The sequence below is a fragment of the Vipera berus genome, assembly GCF_964194415.1.
Source record: "Vipera berus genome assembly, chromosome: 1".
Taxonomy (NCBI): domain Eukaryota; kingdom Metazoa; phylum Chordata; class Lepidosauria; order Squamata; family Viperidae; genus Vipera; species Vipera berus.
The window spans coordinates 254,197,343-254,217,424 of NC_138202.1; the positions used below are offsets into that span (position 1 = coordinate 254,197,343).

The following is a 20,082-nucleotide window of genomic DNA, read 5'->3' on the forward strand; positions in this document are numbered from 1 at the left end:
AAGTGAGTTGCACTTTATTTTATGACCTATTTTGTCATGCTTGTTAAGTGATCGCCGCAGTTGTTAAATGAATCACACAGTCATTAAGTGAATCTAGCTTCCTCCATTGACTTTGCTTGTTGGAAGCCAGTTGGGAAAGTCACAGATGGCGATCACATGAACCCAGGATGCAGTGACCTTTGTAAATACATGCCAGTTGCCAAGCACCTGAACGTGTCACCATGGGGATACTGTGGCTGTTTCACGTGCGAGAACTGGTTGCAAGTCCCTTTTTTTTAGTGTCGTAACTTTGAACGGTTACTAAACTAAGCTATTGGTTGTAAGTCAAAGACTGCCTGTAGATGTAGATCAGGGGTCTACAAACTTGGCCCTTTTATGACTTGTGGACTTCAACTCCCAGAATTCCTCAGTGCCTGGCTGAAGTATTCTGGGAGTTGAAGTCCACAAGTCATAAAAAGGCCACTTTTGAAGACCCCTGATGTTGATAGTACAAGGCTTCTACTTACTGAGATGTAATAATAGAGGGGAATCTATGGATTTAAGGGGTTGGGAGTTTCTTGGTCCTGAAACATCTATTTAACCTTTTAGCCAAAAAATGGAATGAAAGAACAACCAATAAAAGGAAGAAAAAATATTTTTAGAATAGTAAGATTGCATTAAAGCAAATTTTCTAAAATAATAAGAGCAGACCAAACGTTTCCGTTGACTGCGTTGCTGTGTGAAAATCCCAATTCATTAAGAAATTCACATAGCTATATATTTTTTAACCGTGTCCATTTTTAAGGTGCTAATTTATATTGAAAGAGCCAGTTTGGTGCAATGGTTAATGCATCAGGTTAGAAACAAGGAGGACATGAGTTCTAGTCCCGCTTTAGGCATGAAGCAGTGGGTGACTTTAGACCAGTCATGCTCTCTCAGCCCCTGGGAAGGAGGCAATGTCAAAACACTTCTGGAAAACCTTGCCAAGAAATCTGCAGGGACCAAGGCAGGAAGCAAACTGATGCAAAAATACACACACTTCTCTCTTAATGCTAAATCCTTTATTTTTTATTATTATTATTATTATTATTAATAATAATAATAATAATAATAATAATAATAATAATAATAATAATTTATTATTGTTGTTGTTATTGTTATTGTTGTTGTTTTGGATGCCCATGCCGTAACAGTGCAATCTTTCCCCCTCTTTTACTATGAATTACTGCAGAGGAGTATTGATGCACACAAGGCAGAGTATGGATTATTCCAGGGTATATCAGTACACTTTATTAAATGGTCATGTGACAGTATGTGCTCAATTCAACTGAGTAGTGATATTTATTCAGGTATATGGAGTCCTATTCCAATTCTATGGTTTCTCTTCATATCTGTCCTGAGAACTGAATAACAGGACTCTGTTGACCAGCAAGTCCTAATTCTCCTTCTCTTATGTGGAAAATGAAGGAGTTTTAGTTTGTCAGTAATAAGTTCTCAGTTTTTTGTTTGGACCAAATACAGATATAAAACTTCTGAGATGAAAATAAGATTAATAATAAGCCTTGCTAATCATTGGTCAATACTCCCTAATTCTCATTAGGTAGCCAGTAAGTTTTAACAGTATTAGAAAATGAGCATCTTGAAGTTCATTTTTCTGATACATTGGTTGGTTGATGCATCTATTATATTCTTCCTTGCAGAAAGGGATTGCTCAAAAATTATATCTTTATTTTAATATTACATATTATAATAGAAGAGGATTATGTCTTAAAGATAAAAGTGAATCAGTTTTACAGTAAGTTTTTCTTTGCTAAGTATTTGTTTAGAAGAAGAAGGAATGGATATTCTAAAAGCAAATTAATTCCCATCTCCTATCTGTTTTCCACATTTTCAGCAGCGCCATCCTCAATAATACACAATAAAACAACTCATCGAGTTATTGAATCTGTGTTGCTTTTACACAAATGAATGACTATACATTATTACTGGGTTATATAAATATTGTAGTTTGTAGTTGGGTAGTGTGGTGTTGAGATTTGATTTAGATCTCTTATTGAAATCAGCATTATGAATGTGTGCTTAGAATTGTGAAAAGTTATGTTTTGAAAATATTGCTAGAGACTATATGCTCCTGTAAGGAATGTCTAATGCCATGTGTATATGTAAATGTGATAGATAAATAAGATCATGCTAGGTTGCATTATGTATTTTTTCACTTTTGTACTTTTAAATATGAACTGTTTATTGAATATTCTGTTCATTATGAACAGAAGTGAATTAGATTTTTTCCCCAAACATTATTGAATTATTTATTGTAATGGAAATTATCTATTTGCAGCAAATTATTTCCTTTCTTATGTTCCGTTTCAGGATTTAGTTATCCGTATCATTTTCATTCTTGGCAATTTAACAGCAAAGAACAATCGAGCCCGGGAACAATTTTTTGAGGAGCAAGGAAGCATTGATACACTCATAGCACTTTTCCAAACTTACTGTGAAAATGTTCCTAATCATAAACTGTGGAAAGATGGCGAAATAAAGAATCTCAGACACCCTTCTGAAGCAGAAGACATTCTCATCAAGCTGATAAGAGTGATTGCCAATCTGTCCATTCATCCAAATGTAGGTGCATGTTTGGCAACTAATCATCACATTGTGGCATTACTTATTACAGTGCTTGGTAAGAATTGCTTTTGAATATATAATCTGTAGAAGACAAATCATCAATGTCAAAATCATTTGGCTGATATTAATGTACATTTTCTGAAAACACTAGACACGCTTAGAATTGTTGTCTCCCCCTTCCCGAACTATAAGTATATATTTGCATTATATTAGGGAATTTCTGGAGCAATTTTTTTAAAGGTTCTTGGGGACTCAGAGCCAGTGGATAATCCAGATGTGGCCATGTCAGTTGGAGTTAAAATCTAACATAACTTGAGGACACCAAGTTGGGAAAGGCTGGAAGGTCCAGAGATGCAGAACTAGATGCATAGTTAAAAGTTCACCATCATCTATCTATCTTTTATCTGTAAACTCCTTGGCTGTTTCAGTGTCCTGTTGTTTAATCCACATCCTGCAAAACATGTGTTAGTTGTATATTGTATAAACTGGCCATTTTAAATGATTGATTTCAATTCACCTTGCTGCATTGTAATTTTGTAGCCCACAAAGGCCATTATAATTGGGACAGCATTCCTGTAGTTCTTTCAGTTTTAATTCCGTGCATTTTAAAATCTGTGGTGATTGTCATTGACAGGGTATCAATTTTATTAGCTGATATCAGAAATTAGAAAAAGAGAATTGGCAGGAATTTTATCTTCAAAATTTTTTCTTTGCTTTTTTCAAAACTTTCCAAGATCTTGTTGGGCATATCATGTATTCAGATGTCAGTATGATGGGTTTCTCCTGGGAAAAAAAATCTATGCGGTACTGTCAACACTGGCTTGATGGCGCATACTCACTCTATCAATGAAGGGTCTCATAAAATGTATGTGTACATCTGTATACACACATGGTTTCACACTTTGAAATGGCCTCAGACAAAAAGACTGAATTCAGCATCAGAATTGTATTGAAATGTTGCCAGTTCCTTATTACAGCAGTTGATTGTTTGGCTTCATTGTATGACAGTGTAACATTTTATACTAGAATCACTGAAGTTATGAACTTCATAATCAGTATCATGACAAAATACTAAAGTCTTCTCTTCTAAATCACTAGAGTGCAAGTCGGTTGAGGAATGTGAGGAACTGGTTGTTAATGCCATTGCAACAATCAACAATTTATCCTTTTATCAAGTGAAGAATTCCGTAATCCAAGAGAAAAAATTACATATTGCGGAATGTAAGAATATTTTAAAAGTTAATTCTCTCATCTTGCTATTGCATTATAATGCTCAGTATTGCTTTATGAATATTAGAGATTTGAATGAAAAATCATAAAAAGGAGCTGATCTAATTTAATGATTTTTCAGACAATTTTGTCATGATAAAGCTGGTCCAATTTATTGATTCACCTTATAAAGAAGAACAGGTTGATTTTGTAAACTGGTTGATTAGCATATTACCCCTTTTACTAGTTTTGTCTTTTGTTTTTGTTCCTAACTCATTTCAAAGACTTGACTAGTGTAAAACATTATTCTTTGACTCTATAGATAAAAAAAAAAATAACATAATAAAGCTGAACTGCATGTCACTCAAAGACGTTAGATGAGAACTCACTGAACAAAATTTTCAGACACACAATATGTTAATAGGGATTTTCTGCCTTTGTAGATATTGCTGAATTACTCTTTTAGCCTCTCTCGCAATTGGCTGTGCTGGCTGGGTTTGACAGAACTTGCAGTTCAGCATCTTTTGAAAGGGTGCAAGCACCATATGTCCGATATGCTTGGTATTTTTTAAAAGTTGGAGTCTTGTTTACAAGAGATTTAGCAATTAGAGGAAAGATGAACTTCCTGATTAAGTAAGAAAAATGCCAGGATTGTCTGGATATTCAGTAAGATGAATGGAGGTTTGTCAGCAGATAAGGAAGAAAGGCAAGAGAAATGTCAAGTTTTACGAGGGTGAGATTAAAAGTGAGAAAGTAACTGTTGTGAGGACAGTTTCAGCAGAATGTAGAAAATAAAGGGAAATATTATATAGCTTTTTTCCTGGTTCTTCCACTAACTAGGCTTCCTAAACAGTATATAGTTATATCAAAATGTATACAGTCCTGGTCTAATTGTATGTTTCATTGAATCCCTAAATAAAAATAAACTGGCATAACCTCTGTACGGGGTGCAAAGTTAAACACATCTTTCTGCAAATTTAAGTTCACACTTACTGTGTGCGTCAGTGTACAGGTTTGAAGTTTTAAAAAGAGCCAGTAAATATTGCAGATTCAAAAGTTTGGCTACCTTTTCAGTGGATATTTTGAAATACCTCCTTTGGCAGAAAAAAACAGCTTTCAAACATTTCTGCTAATGTGCTAAGAAACACTTTTTGAACTCTTCCATGGGGAACTTTTCTAAATCAGAAATATTTTAGGTTCTCCTTGCATGAACTACACATTTGAGTTCTCCCTATAGATTTTCAATAATACTCATTTGTGGGGACTGTGAAGGATTGCAAAAATCTTTATTTTCTGTAAATAGGGTTGATTTGAACATTGCCTTGCTGAAGCATCTATTTTAAACTTCAGTTTCTGCATTAACTATGGATATTACTTCTACACTATGTTAATATCCTGTTGTTAGTGTTAAGATTTGACCAAGGTAACTTGATTTATGCATACCATTGTATAAATTGTATTTATATGTAGGTGTCGGGGCACTTTTAGCCTGAGGTACAACATGCAACAACTTTTTCCTCTCCTCTGAGAACTTAAAATAAAGATGTACACTTATTGCTTAATCTGCTCTTCTAGGAGACATGTTTATCTGCCCTGCTTTTGGAATAAGATACTTATTCCTTAAAAGTATATCAAGTGCAGTGTATTTTCCACTTACAGTGCTTTTAAAGATGTTAATGAGCAGTCATATGGATGGAATTCTGGAGGCTATTCGTGTCTTTGGTAATCTTTCTCAAAACCATGAAATCTGCAATTTTATTATACAGCGAAAGGGTGAGTTCCTATCCCATTAGAAATGCCCATGTTACATAAAGTAACACAAATTATATATTACATAAACGTTGCCTATTAGATTTTGCTTAAAAGAAATGGCTGTTAAAATGATCTGCATAGAGACTTCTATTTGAGAATGCTTGGACAAGGGTCATAAAAGGAGAGTTAAACTTAAGCAGAATTTGCAAAGGCAGGTATATCATTTCATACAACACTTTGATTTCTTCCCAATTAAAATACAGTAGTAGCCAAAATTGTGGAAACCTTTTGGGAAAAGTGTACAGTAGAAATGCCACCTTTGGTTAAGTTTTAACCCATTTTTCTTCTAATTTCTTTATAACAGTAGCCTTGTTCACTTAATAATACTATTTTACATCGCTTTCTGGGCAACCAGTCAACCATTACATTAATTTTATTACGTTTTACAAGCTCACTAAATGAAAGAACACAAAAAAACCAAACCAACATGATAGCGATCACATAACACACTGACAAATGTCCTCCTCTCAGCTTCAATACATGACATCAATAACTGAATCCTACTGTGATCTGATTGGCTCATTGCCAAAACAAGATGACACCTGATTGGCTCTCTAAACATTCATGCTCATTGGCTGCAATCAGATGAAGGAAAGCTACCTGATATCAACCTAAGCAAGTTATGCTTCCTTTTTCTATAACTTTTCATAGAATACAGTACAGATAATTGAACAAACTTTGTTGCATTATATTCTTGATTAAATTATCTTTCCATTAATATATAATTTTATGGTACTATTCCAAAAAAAGTGGTGTTATTAGCCATCAAAACCTCAAAAATACACTTTTCCCAAAAGGTTTCCACAATTTTGGCCACTACTGTACATCCTTTTTACTTTAAAAAAAATTGAAAAGCCAAAAATGAATGAGACATCAATGCATGAGTTCAAGCTTTGTATCAGGGGACTTTTTAAAAAGACATCTAATGAAATTCTGCTGAAGATAGTCATGCCAAGTCTTCACGTTGAGATTATTGGGATAAGCGTGTGAAAAATGTGTCAGTTTCATTAATGCATAGAGAGTTGATAATTGCTACAGAAATCAATATTTCAGTCCTTTAGAAGTGGCATAGCAGTATTGTAATGGTGCAGCTGATACAGTTATCTGTTCTTAAAAGCAAGTTTGTTCTCTTTTTTTCCTTCTGTGATCTAGTGTACAAGTTCATGATTGCTTTGCTTGATGCCCGGCACCAAGATGTCTGCTTTTCAGCCTGTGGAGTTCTCCTCAATCTTACTATAGATAAAAGCAGGCGGAGTATTTTGAATGAAGGAGGAGGAATTAAAAAGTAAGTCCTAGAAAGTAGTCCAGTCAGAAAAGATATTGCTGAAATTCACACTGGGGTGGTGGTGGTATATCTAGTATATTGTTGTTTCTATTTTCCTACAAGGCTTCTGCAAAGACTCTAGGTTTGCAAGGGTTTAATAACAGCTATTTAAAATCAAACATTGTTTTTTACCTATTATAACAGATTAATCGATTGCTTGAGAGATTTTGGGCCCACAGACTGGCAACTGGCTGGTTTGATATGCAAAACTTTGTGGAACTACAGTGAGAATGTTACAAGTAATGAACCCTGCTTTGAAGACGATGACTCAAACAGTCTTCTAGTTCTTCTTATGACATTTCTTGGTAAGCTGTAAAAACAGTCTGTGTTTCTTTAATGAATGGAAATAAGACATATAGAAAGTTGCTTTTACAGGACTTTTTTCTGTGTAGCCCATTATTTTATTTAGAGTCTTTCCAGTGTCTTAGCAAGAAATTATTATTAGCAGTATACTGCTTCATAGTGCTTTAGAGCCCTGTCTTAAGCAGTTTACAGTCAGCATATTGCCTCCAACACTCTGGGTCCTCATTTTACTGACCTTCCAAATCGTAACCACCAGCCCAGGGCAACCGCATTCCTTCACTAAGCTCCTTTCCAGCTCTGTTTTCCGCTTGCAAGGCAACAAAAAGAAGTTTGTGGGACTACGGTAAAAAAAAAAAAAGATCAATCCAACCTTCCAACTTCTCCTGAAAAAAAGATCTCGCATTGGAAGGTCTCTTTGATTTTATTTTATTTTTACTGGTAGTCTCACAGGCTTCTTTTGTTGCCCTGCACATGGCGGTGGCGGAGGAGCTGGAAAGCAGGTTAGTCAAGGGATTCTTTGGGGAAGTGAAGGGTGATGGGGAAGGGGCTGCTGCGGCCACCGCCGCCTCACTCCGCCAGCATCAGGGCTCTGCAGGCCAGGCAGCCAAGGATATCCTTGGGGCTTCGTCCTTCACCCCAACCACCGCCTCACTTAGTGGCCGCGGCCAGGGTGCATTGCTTAGTCTCCTGCTTCGTTGCAGTGGAAAGTAAGGAGAAGCTTCATCCTCCATCCTGCCTCACTTCGTTCTCAACCACCCCCAGCCTCATTCAGTGGCCGCAGCACTGGTGCATCGCTCAGTCTCCTGCTTCATTGCAGTGGCGAGTAAGGAGGAGAAGCTTCGTCCTCCACCCCACTGCCTCACTTCATCCTCTACCCCCCCGCACCTCGCTTAGTGGCCGTGGCACCGGTGCATCTCTCAGCCTCCTGCTTTGTTGTGGCAGTGAGTAAGAAGCAGGCTGGGCGATCCTGCATGGGGCTGCTGGAGCCGCAGCGGCGAGGCCAGTTGTTGGCACGCTGGTGGCCTTGCTGCAATGCCCTCTGTCAGCCCATGCGGGGCTCGTGGAGCAGCTCTGCACCCCCCACGCCTCACTTCATCCTCAAACCGTCCCCCACCGCCTTTGCTTATTGGCTGCAGCACCTCTGGACCATCTCATTTTGTCTTCCACCCCACCCACCCCCACCTTGCCTCCTGCTCCATTGTGGCCGCAAAAATAAAATACCTACCCCAAAAATAAGCCCTGGTGCTTACTTTCAGGGGAAAAATTATAAGACCAGGTCTTACATTCAGAGAAACATGGTACCAACCACCTGGTTTTGTTTTAAAGAAGCTATGAGTTATTTGAGAGCCAGTTTGATCTAATAGTTAAATTATTGGACTAGGTAGGACAGACATGTCAAACACAAGGCCCGGGGGCCAGATCCGGGCCGCAAAGTGGTTTCATGTGGCCCCCGAAGCCATCCTGGAAACAGTGAGGGAACGGCCCCCACTGCCTTGGCCCTGGCCCAGAGACCCTCCTCCTGCCAGAGACCCTCAGATCTGTCCCACTCCTGCCCAGGCCCCCATAGGCACCCTTGATGTGAACGATGTAGAGCTGGCCATGCCCACCCAGTAGGCCATACGCACTTTAGCCACGCCCACCCAGGCCACACCCACCCGGCCCCCTGAGGGCAACCGCAATGCTGATGCGGCCCTCAATGAAATTGAGTTTGACACCCCTGAGGTAGGAGCACAGAAAACTGAGTTCTATTCCTGCATGAAAGCTAGCTGGATAATCTCTGGCCAGTCACTCCCTCTCAGCCTCAAGAAGGCGGCAGTGGCAAAACCACCTCTAAAAATGCTGCCTAGAAAACTCATTTAAGTAATTAGGAGTCACATCTGACTCAAAGGCAGGGGAAAAAAACCACAACCACCAAAACCCCTCAGGAAATTTTAAGATTTTTGTGTGCATTCTTTTTTTTAAATATTCTTCTCCGTGTTGGTAGCAGATACATCCGAATACATGCGTGAATAACTCTTTAAATTGTTTTAAGTTTATTTAATGCTGATCGGTAGGTTTTTTTCTTTTCTTGCTGTAGATGAAGAACTGGCACTGGCTTACAGTTTTGACAGTGACTTAAGAGAATATCACAAACTTTATTGGGAAACAGAGTTCAAACCTGTGGCACAGAAACTTCTCCAGAGAATTCAAAATTGAAAATCGTTACTCGAGTTCCTAATACTTCATTTCAAGATGGGTGTTGATTCGATTCAATCAGTGTGCAAATCACTTCTGCTGCTGCTTTTGCAAATCATTTGATATTAAAACATTTCAGTATGTTGTTTCCATGAAAAATGCCTTGGTTTTTTTTTAGTTTTTCTACATAGCATGTACATTCATTGTAGAATACCTTTTTCTTAAATTTACAGTGGCATTTAAGAAACAAAAATAAACTAATTACAACATCTGAATTAAGTGTCTTTTTGATTTCACTTTATAATAATGTTATGGTTTATACAAGATTTTATAAAAGATTGCAAGAATTAGTACTATGGTTATCAAGTATAGATAAAGGAATTCAGACAGCATTCGTTGTTAAATAATTTTGTTAGGTTTTAATGTATAGAACTAATATTGCATTTGGTCAAGAATTTCAACATTTATTTTTAGATGATTCAGACTAACATTCTCCACCCAATATTTTAAATATATATTGAAAAATCACAGTATAAAGGCAGATTTTTATTTTTAAACATTTGTAAATGTATTTATGTGATAAGATTATGATCCTTGTCCATTTATTGATAAGCTAATTTGGTAAGTGAGATAGTTTCTTGATTTCACAAATGAAATACATATAGAGGGAATGAAATTGGTATTTTTAGCCAAAGCCAACTTAAAATTGCACATTTGGCTTATATGTTTTGGATCAGCATTTGCCTTGTATTTTTGAATAAAGGAAATAGCAGATGCTTCCTGTTGAACTGTCAAGAACTGCAGTTTAACTTTTGTCGTTTTTCTCTCAAACACAAATTAGAAATACACACCAGGCACAGCATTCATTAGTCTATTTTGTAATGAATGATACTAGTGTAAGAAGTCTGAAAAAAGAGGAAAATGTTTTTTTTATTTAAACAACCCAGTAATACCGGTACTAACAGACTTCATACAAAAAGTGTCCATATATTTTACACATGCACGCACTCACACGTATATGTCAAAGTCACTTACAGGGTTTTTGTTCTTGCTGTTTTTATGTTAAATTTCTTGTTTAACTACATAAGCTGCTGCTTAAGGGGCAGGCTGTAGCAATGAGTGTTTTTAATAAAAAGCTATTTGATACCCGAATGGATGTTTCTACACCTTTGATAGCTTCTAGGAATACTGAAGAAGTAGATTATCTATCCTTGCTCTCAACTATTTAGCTTTTCACAAAGTTGCAGATTTCTAAGCAGCTTTGAAAGTCTCACACTGCTTCAGTCTGATATAATAAGCCCAACCCAGACAGCAAAAGATTCTCTTAACAATCAAAACTCTTAATGTAACATCCTGTTCAGCTCTGCATTATCAGCAAGGATCACATACAATGTAGGCTCAGACAATAGCATTGCTTGCATTTGTTTATAGCTTAATAACTGGAATTGCTAGTCTCTTCATTTAACCAGCAAGTTCAGCAGCATCAGGACTTTTATAAAAACATTATTCACCCTTGTATCAAAAGCAAAATTCTTATCTTCCAGATTATTTGTAACAATACATAAAGATTTCGGTAATTAGTTGTCTGCCAGAAGTCATTGCCTCCTATGCTAACTAGAGCAGGCTGGAATCCATTTGATTCCGTTTCTGAACAACCGTCCTACCACTAAGTTCAACATCAGCAGTGATATCCCATTAAGGAAAGAGCTGCAATAATACTAGTAGTAGCAGTAGTAATAATAATAAACATTATGGCACAAATAATTTCATGGCTTTTAGCCCCTGCTGGTTGAGAAGCCCCTTAACAAGCCCTGGTAAGTTGCCCCTTTGATTACTACTGCCCAAAGTTTTCACGTCATGTAACGAGTAATGGCTCTCAGAGCGTAAAGCAGTTCAGCTTGCATCCGTGCTTCTATGAGAAGCAAATTGACGTGAACCTTAAAGAAAACAAAAAAAGTTGGGTTTAGTATCTTTTGTGCTTTACAGCAGGGATCCCCAACCCCCAGTCCGTGGACTGGTACTGGGCCACGGCATGCCAGCAACTGGTCTGCACAAACAAGCAAAGCCCCATCTCTGGGATGCAGGCAGCACACAAAGCCGCACTCTCTCCAGTCTGTGGAAAAACCTTTCTCCATGGAACTAGTCCCTGGTGCCCAAGAGGTTGGGGACCTCTGCTTCACAGTATTCTAAGCTCAGTGGGTTGGGATGCTGAGTTTGGCGGGTCGAATCCCGAGTGCCGTGTAACAGAGCGAGCGCCTGTTGCTCGTCCCAGCTTCTGCCAACCTAGCAGTTTGAAAGCACGTAAAAATGCAAGTAGAAAAATAGGGACCACTATGGTGGGAAGGTAATAGCGTTCCGTGCGCCTTTGGTGTCCAGTCATGCCAGTCACATGACCATGGAGACGTCCTCGGACAAGCGCTGGCTCTTCGGCTTTGAAATGGAGATGAGCACCGGCCCCTAGAGTCGGAAACGACTAGCACGCATGTGCGGTGGGAACCTTTACCTTTACCTTTTTAAGGCATGTAGAAATGCTGCTAATATTTGAATTGAAGCCAGACAGAAATCCATGAACATACTAGTGGCTGATGCTGGCAGGAATCTTATGCAACAGCCAATTAGGTTGACTACAGCTTCCATACGGTTGCTATATGTGCAATACTCATTCGCCTGTGATCCTGGCTTTAGGCCTGGCATGACTAAGTCTTTATCAGGAGAGACAAGATACCTCTAGTCATACAGAATTTTCTTCAATACAGTATATTCATTAATGCTGTGATTTCCACTAACAGCAATAATGTAAAGACAAAAAAACTTTACAGACTGGTGAAAGTGTAAAGAGCTATTTAAGTCAATATAAGCAAAATGAATGCCTTAGTTAGTAGATGCAACTGTCAAGCATTATTATTCAACCTACTAAGTCACAAGACACAGGGGTTTTTTATTTTTTGTATTCTTAATTTTATCTTTGGGGTTTTATAATTGTATATCAATTGTTTTAAAATTGGGCAATCATTTAATTTCTTTTTAATATTTGTATTTTGTATCTTACTCTTGCCCTGTGAACCGCCCTGAGTCCTCAGGGAGAAGGGCGGTATAGAAATATTATTAAATTAAATTAAATTAAAATATATAACAATGCATATACAACATACCTTCTCAGAATGTTTGAATTGCCTCCAAAAGCTATCATACATTCTATTTGTGGTCCTCTCAGGAGCACACACTACGGTTTTGATATAAATTTTAAAGCTGCGGTCCAACAACTGATTAATTTCACCGTAGTCATAATCATCATATCTATAATCAGACGAATAAATATGTTCAGATTTTGCATCACACTGTTGCCATTTATAATTACTGTGCTATTGCTTGCTGTATCATAGCCATGTTTTCTGACACATCTTAAACTCTTGCTAAAATCCCAGTTACAGTAGTACCTTGAGTATTTTTGTCAATTCTCAATATACTGGAAATAGCACCTATCCCCACTTTTTTTGGGGTGTGTGTGTGCTTTGCCTGTTTCCATCTTCTAATCTAGGCGGTCCTGTCCAGGTATTGACTTTCAGAGTACTGCAGCTGTCTTTTGCCTTTTCCGATCTGCGGCTTTCCCTGACAAATTACAGCTTCCAGCCATAGATTTGGGAGCAACACAAGACCTTTGTTCTAGAATCACTTTTACTTTTAAAATTATGGTTAGCTTTCTCAGGGTACAAGGCTCTTACCTCAAGCAGAATTGTTATCATGAATTTGCCTTTAAAAGCATCTGATAATAAGGAGTTACCAGTGCAATTATTTTTTTTATCGAGTTTATTGATTCTATGCTCGTGCCTTTTGATGTAGGTTCTTTATATAAACTCAGTCTGATAATAAGTGTTTAAGCCTACTGCATATGTACAGAGCTCATATGGGGAGCAAAATTCCCAAAATTAATAGATAACTAAAGCTGATCTGGACCAACCTTATTCCAAACATACAGTGGATGTAATTCCAGATTGCACGTCTAAGCATTGATGTATCCACATCTTTATGCATAGCCATTGTATTGTAAGTCAAGTTGTAGGCAATTTGAAACTTCTCATCTATCAGTTGTCCTACATCTGGATAGAGACGATTTACCAGTGAATACCCATGGTCTTCCCACGAATAGTCCTTAAAAGCAAAACGGGTACATGGAACCAAGTTCTCAAGAACTTTTTGATAAAGTAGAAAAATATATTTTTCACTTCATTTTCAAAACCCAAATTAAGTAAATAATCGCTATGTATGCCAACAGCATGGATACTCTGTTGCCCTCCACTGGTTTCAACTAGAAGTAGTCCTCCAACTTATAACCAAGAATTTCCATTCCTAAGCAAGGCGTTCTTTTTAAAGTGAGTTGCACCTCATTTTATGAACATTTTTTGCCAGGTTTGTTAACTGAGTAACTGCAGTTAAGTGAATCATGCAGTCATTTGGCTTTCCCCTTTGACTTTGCTTGTCAGAAGCTGGCTGGAACGCTGACTCCCCCATATGATCCCTGGATGGTACAACTATCTAAATACATGCCCATCATTGTCAAGTGCCTGGATTTTGATCCCTTGACAGTGGGGATGGTGTGACAGTTGTAAGTATGAGGACTAGTCGCAGGTCATTTTGTTTCAGTGCCGTTGTCACTTTGAAAGGTTGCTAAATGAATGGTTATCTGCATAGCTTTCACAATAATCCCCCTTTATATTGCCTGAGAACAATGTAAATGTTCAGAACTGCAGGGCACCAAATTGCCTACACTTGCTTTAAAGTTATATAAAAAAACATACAGTGTGTAATTTATATACCTAATATTCTGTGTAATTTATACACCTAATATTCTGGAGAACACTTTACATTTCTATACTGAAAATGTATTACTTACCTGTACACGGAAGGTAGGTACATGCATCCCATGTCTTGAGAAATCTTTGTAACCATAGCTAGTGTCCTCAAAGTGACGAGATACATCTCTTGTTGGTGCTATTTCTTCATCTTCTGTTAAATGTATAACAAGGTAATTTCACAAAAACAGCTTAAAGCACATTGCAAAATTATAATAAATAATTTCTGTAATCAATACATGTTTGAGCAACATGGTGGAACTAAGGTAACATACGACATACGACCGACAATCTTTGCTGGCCTGGCGAGTTTCTAGTTGTTTTGGAACTGTTGGTGAGACCGTTAAAAGTCGTTGGCGCTGTTTGAATTTGTTCTACCAGCAGCAAGATCTGACTGCTGGCCCAGTGATGGATTCTATTGCAAATCAGGGCTGTTTCCAGAGGAGACAGAGGAGGAGAGGACCTGGAGCTTATGGAGCGAAGGAACTGGATGAGGCTGTCGGCAGGCCCAGAGGAAGAGAGAGGGGCTTTTGGAGGAGTTGGTGGCGGCGGCAGCAGCGTGCTCCAGGGGCGAAAAGGCGAGGTTGTCAGAATACAAGCGAATTTGAGGGCTAATCCACATGGAGCCCCATTTCCATCTGTCCTGTTTGCCATCGTTCACTCCCTAGAGACTAAAATGGACAATGTGAAATTTGAGTGGGCCCCGAACAAGGAGTATATATCGGAGGTGGTGACCCTTTGAGAGCTGTATGCAACGAAATTTCATTTTGATGTATGCCGATTGGTGTACATTCAAAGTGACAATAAAGTTATCATCATCAAAAGCATTTTGCAGATAAAATATAGCTTCTTCAAAAATGTGGTACTGGAATTCCCCCCACATAATCTTCGCTTTTAATAAAAATAAGGGTCAATACATGTTCACCTTATGTGTTATGTAATGGAGAGCTGCAACTTATTTGAACAACATTTATGTGGTAGCAAATGAAAAATGGACACACTTTTCTTTATTTCCAAATATGAGAAAACTAGCCCTTGAGAATGAACTCCTGCTTAATTACTGTGAAAAGGGTTAATAATGTATACAGGACTAGGAATTAGCATCAAAGATCCTTGCTTATGATCTTATTGCCTCTCCATAAGCAGATTGATAGGGTAGTTACAATTACCATCCATCTACAAAGTTCACAGCTTTAGTGGTAATGAACCAACTACACAAGCTTAGCTGTACAGTAATTGCTGCCACTGCAATTTTTGGGCTACAAGTTCCATACTGTAAATACGTCAGTTTTTCCACTATCAAATAGTATACATAAAAGACTTAGTTGATCTACAGGCAGGTTGTGAGCACCCTGTCTTGTGCTGCTTCTGATAACTGACAGGCAGTGCGAATGAGCCAACTGAACAGAAAGAAGCCTTGGCTTGGGCATGCTGCAACATATAAATTGCTCGCAACACACACTCTTCCTATTTGTTCTTAGGCAATTATGTATTTTTACAGTACATACACGCGCAGGGGCACCTGTGGCTAGGAAGATATTTGCACAACTTTTATCTGGTACACCCATTGCATTTTTCCTAGATTGGAGGGCTCTGGCAGACAGTCACTCATTCCCTAGTCATCTCACAGCTTGATTACTATAACACATTCTATTTGGGCTGCCCTTGAAGACACCCCAGAAGCTTCAACTGATCCAGAAGGTAGTCGTGGGAGCAGTGACGGGCATGCATCAATAAGACTCATGTAACATCTCCACTTCACGAGTTGCACCGATTGCCAATTTTGCTTCTAGGTGTAATTCAAAATGCTGGTTGATACCTATAAAGCCCTACATGAAATAGATCCCGGCTGATGGGTCAGCCAAATATTTAGATTTGATTTGGTGTTTTTATCCACCTATCCAGTCCATCCCAAGAACCTGGGATAAGCAGATGTTGTTTCCTGGAGTTAAAAGATAGCATCGCAGGATGTAAGCTGTTCCAAGTAAAGCTGCCTTTTACAATTGACTAATGGCGATTTTGTCAATGCCACTTTTATTCAAGTGGTGTTCCAGATGTTTTGGGATCTATCACTATCGGTACTACTTTCTTTTACCACAGTCATTTAACCTCTATTTGTAAGTCTTTTGTATTTTGTTATTTTCCCCAGTTCTTCCTTATTCTTGCTATCTTCATTTTCTGTAACATTCACTCTCCAGATTTTTTTTATTGTTCTTATCGACAATTGTTAAGTCATTATGGTTATTATACCTACACACATGGAATTGTTATTAGGGATTTGTAAATGACGTAAAAATTATGGAGCAGATTTTTTGGTTTGAATGTAACATTTCAGTATTTCCTAGTGCTGTTGAAAACTTACTATGGTATGGAACACAAAACCGTTTTTATCATTTGAGAGAGATATTTTAAGCCCATACAGATCTTTCAGTTTAAAATGAAGTGACTGAATAGAGAGAGCCAAACTTGCTGCCTGCTCCACTGAGCTAATGAATTCACATTTATTTATAAAAAAATCTGCTTTGTCCTATTAGTGATTATGCAGCTTTCCATTTTTTAAACTTCTTAAATTTTAACAGATTAATTTTAAGGATGATTGTTATAAATGAATGTCTGTTAAACTGGCAAGTGCTAATGTGACAATTTGCATCATCTGCTTGATACCATTACACTAATTATACCTCTTGTATTAATTTATGTCATTTGCATAATGGTGCTGTTTCACAAATGACAAATTATACTATTTACTTTGTGTGTGTAGTATTATGCAAACAATATCAATCTGTACAGAAAATTGGTCTGATCCTTATAAAATCTTTTTCATCAAGATAAATCACGATTTCACTGTATTTACTCAATCTGGACTTCTTTAGGCTCCCTGAATTGTGAGTCACACAACCAACAGATACATTAAGTTGGGAATTTTGTGGCTGGAAATTTTTGGAAGGCAGCAGTTCACACCGTCTGGCTTAGGGTCTGCAAGTTTTCCATTTGTACCAACCTGAATTATATTTTCTCAGCAGATCTGAAGACCCCATTTAATTAAGATGTTATTTTTTTTTATTTTGACCAACACATGGACAATCTCTGAGACCTGGCACTTATTTTCTGCATTATTGTTCATCTTGCTTAGGAAATCTGACAGGTCTATACTGAGCTGTGAAATAGTTAACAACTTTTTGAACAATAGTTGGATTCTTGATCTCTTAAAGGAAGCAATGTCAGGCCTACACTGAGGGGTGGTAGTTTAGGTACAAACTTTCTAAAAATTACTGCCTTATGGTCAGAACATTTTAGAGTGTGCATTGTTGAATGTAGGTTTGGATGATGACGGTGGTGACGGTGATAATTGTGGCCCATTTTTACCCCTGGTTAAGAAGAGAGCAATTATGGTTGCCCTGATGAATTATTTATGTTACATGATAATGAGGAAGTACACTCTAAATATCAGAATTTTAAAGAAATAAATATTAAATACGTTCTGACCTGAGCAACCCACCAACATGCTTTCTCTTTTCTCCTTCTCAAATCGTGTGGCCTTTTCCTCTTGACTAGCTTCAACGTCGTCTCTGCATTCCTGTATTTGCTTCATTTTTTCCATGAGTGCTTCTACTTCACAGGAGGGCTCGGGAATCTTTAATAGCAACATTTTTAAAATTGCAATGTAGCACCGATACTCTTATTATGATAAAAACCAGATTTTCCATTTTATACCTAACATAGTACTTGGAACTTTTTTTTAGAATGTCTATGTATAGAATTAAGAAGGAAGCAAATATAATTTTTCTGATGCTTAATTAAAGGAACATTTTTTCTTTTGCATAGCAAATACATAGTAATTGTTTTACCGCCTGAAGTAATTTTAAATGTCCCAAAATGAGAATATGTAAAGTTGATGCATAAATATACTTGCGGGCAGGAATTGCTAGCAGTGGTTCCTTACTGTGGCACTATATCACAGGATAGTAACATTAAATATCCTATAATTGTGATTGCTATAATATAGCTAATTCTTTATTTTAAACTTGTTAGAACAAATTTCAAAAAGGCTGAAGTCTTGCATTATTATTAATAAAATCTTAAATGAGCGGCAAATCATGTTTCTAACTGGTAACACTTCATAGTCCCAGTACTTCTTACAATTAAGAACTGAATGTTTGTTTGTTTTAATGAAACTAACATGATGCAAACTGTTTGTGAGAAGACTATCCATTCCTCAAGAACTTTATAATTACCTTCAATAATATAATCTTGAAAATAAAAACAATCTTATAACCTAACCATTCTTTGTCTTGCGGGAGATATATATCAGATAATTCCAAGTGCTAATTTAGAAAGGTCAGACCAACTCTTAGAAGAAAAACATTTCTTGAAAATTGATGTTTCTTCTAGCTCATACTGAGAGGAATCCAAGTCTGTGAATCTTAATCCAATTGGGTTTCCTGGCATGCAATTACATCTAACAGTGTATTTGCTGCAGGAAATACTGTTAACATATATTAACAGATATACAGCATTAGTAACAGTACAAAAGATGCAGCTCAAATGAAAAGCCATGTTCTAGACCAGGGGTCCTCAACCCCTGGTCCGTGGACCGGCACCTGGCTACAGCATGCCAGAAACCGTGCCACGCAAGCAAGCAAAGCCCCATCTGCAGGATGCAGGCAGCACACAAAACCACACCTCCCCCAGTCTGTGGAAAAACCTCTCTCCACGGAACCGATCCCTGGTGCCTCAGAGGTTGGGGGCCCCACTGTTCCAGACTACATCCAAGTTAAATTGCCTTCAGTCTAATATGGCAGCCTCTTCCCACACCTCTGACTTCCAAAAATTTTCTCTGAATTTCTTTCGGTGTCCTAGGGTCTATGTGTTCAAACACTATTACCAAGGCATACAGAAGTCTCCTCCAATGGTTAACTAACAGATATACTCCATTTCAGTGTGCCCCTTTGCAGCAGCCATCTTGCATTACTAAAGAGATTTATTTGATAGTTTAAAGCAGTGCCCCCCCCAACCTTTTGGGCACCAGAGACCGGTTCTCCTTGGAAAAAAGTTTTTTTTGTGGACTGGAGGGGGTATGGTTTTGCATGCTGCCTGCATCCCGCAGATGGGGCTTCACTTGTTTACACAGCCCGGTTTCTGGCATGCTATGGCCTGGTGCCAGTCCATGGACTGGGGATTGGGGGCCTCTGGTTTAAAGTATTCATTCTCTCCATTAAAAAAAAAGGAGAAGGGAGAGACGAAGGGAAGGACAACTGTGCAAATATACACAACAAGCAGATGTCTTTAAAAAAGGTAAACACGCTCAACCTTTCAGAACATAATACTCACTGTAATATCTGTATCAGGGGTGTGCATCTTATATTCATCGTGATTGCCATTTGCTATATCACAAATGCAATAGCCATCAACGGAGAGCAGCCTGAAAGTGTGACCACCATCACAGTGGATCTCTGGATTGATTCCACAGCCAAAAGTGAATGAAGCAAGCGAGTGATAGTGTGTGAGGAGTACTACAGCATGGACCAATTCTGCCAGGGACCAGCTGTGTTCTTCAGTTTTTAGAAGTTGCTTTAAAACAAAAAGCAAGGAGAAGGAATGTAATCATTACATCAAATTCCGTCAGGCTCCAAGAACTAACAACGACATGTGGAGCTACCTCTGAGAAGTTTCTTTATTGTTGTTCGCCTACAGGCTCTTGCCGGTTTAAAGCAACTATCTGCATAACTATAATATCCTTTGTAAACTACTAGCAGACCTTTCAAACTCCTTTTTGCCCTCTGTGAAACAGTCCCTCCCTTCTGG

At 38.0% G+C, this 20,082-nt stretch overlaps 2 protein-coding genes across 5 annotated transcripts in view; one reads left to right on the forward strand and one right to left on the reverse strand.

The window, feature by feature from the left end:
• ARMC2 (armadillo repeat containing 2) overlaps nucleotides 1-9,566 on the forward strand; it is a 45,871-nt gene extending 36,305 nt beyond the window's left edge. For both annotated transcript variants that reach the window (XM_081343599.1, XM_081343600.1), the window contains 6 exons: nucleotides 2,350-2,659; nucleotides 3,703-3,825; nucleotides 5,473-5,586; nucleotides 6,778-6,910; nucleotides 7,094-7,254; nucleotides 9,330-9,566. In XM_081343599.1, coding sequence (XP_081199725.1) covers nucleotides 2,350-2,659; nucleotides 3,703-3,825; nucleotides 5,473-5,586; nucleotides 6,778-6,910; nucleotides 7,094-7,254; nucleotides 9,330-9,448 — 960 coding nt within the window. In that variant the 3' untranslated portion in view covers nucleotides 9,449-9,566. The remainder of the gene's footprint in view (nucleotides 1-2,349; nucleotides 2,660-3,702; nucleotides 3,826-5,472; nucleotides 5,587-6,777; nucleotides 6,911-7,093; nucleotides 7,255-9,329) is intronic.
• The window catches only part of SESN1 (sestrin 1), a 54,171-nt gene continuing 43,456 nt past the window's right edge, over nucleotides 9,368-20,082 (reverse strand). For 2 of the 3 annotated variants that reach the window (XM_081343628.1, XM_081343630.1), the window contains exons 5-10: nucleotides 19,609-19,848; nucleotides 17,764-17,911; nucleotides 14,319-14,431; nucleotides 13,386-13,576; nucleotides 12,580-12,724; nucleotides 9,368-11,364 (exon numbers count right to left, since the gene is read on the reverse strand). In XM_081343628.1, the coding sequence (XP_081199754.1) occupies nucleotides 11,278-11,364; nucleotides 12,580-12,724; nucleotides 13,386-13,576; nucleotides 14,319-14,431; nucleotides 17,764-17,911; nucleotides 19,609-19,848 (924 nt within the window). In that variant the 3' untranslated portion in view covers nucleotides 9,368-11,277. The remainder of the gene's footprint in view (nucleotides 11,365-12,579; nucleotides 12,725-13,385; nucleotides 13,577-14,318; nucleotides 14,432-17,763; nucleotides 17,912-19,608; nucleotides 19,849-20,082) is intronic. The other variant, XM_081343629.1, reaches the window with a different exon arrangement.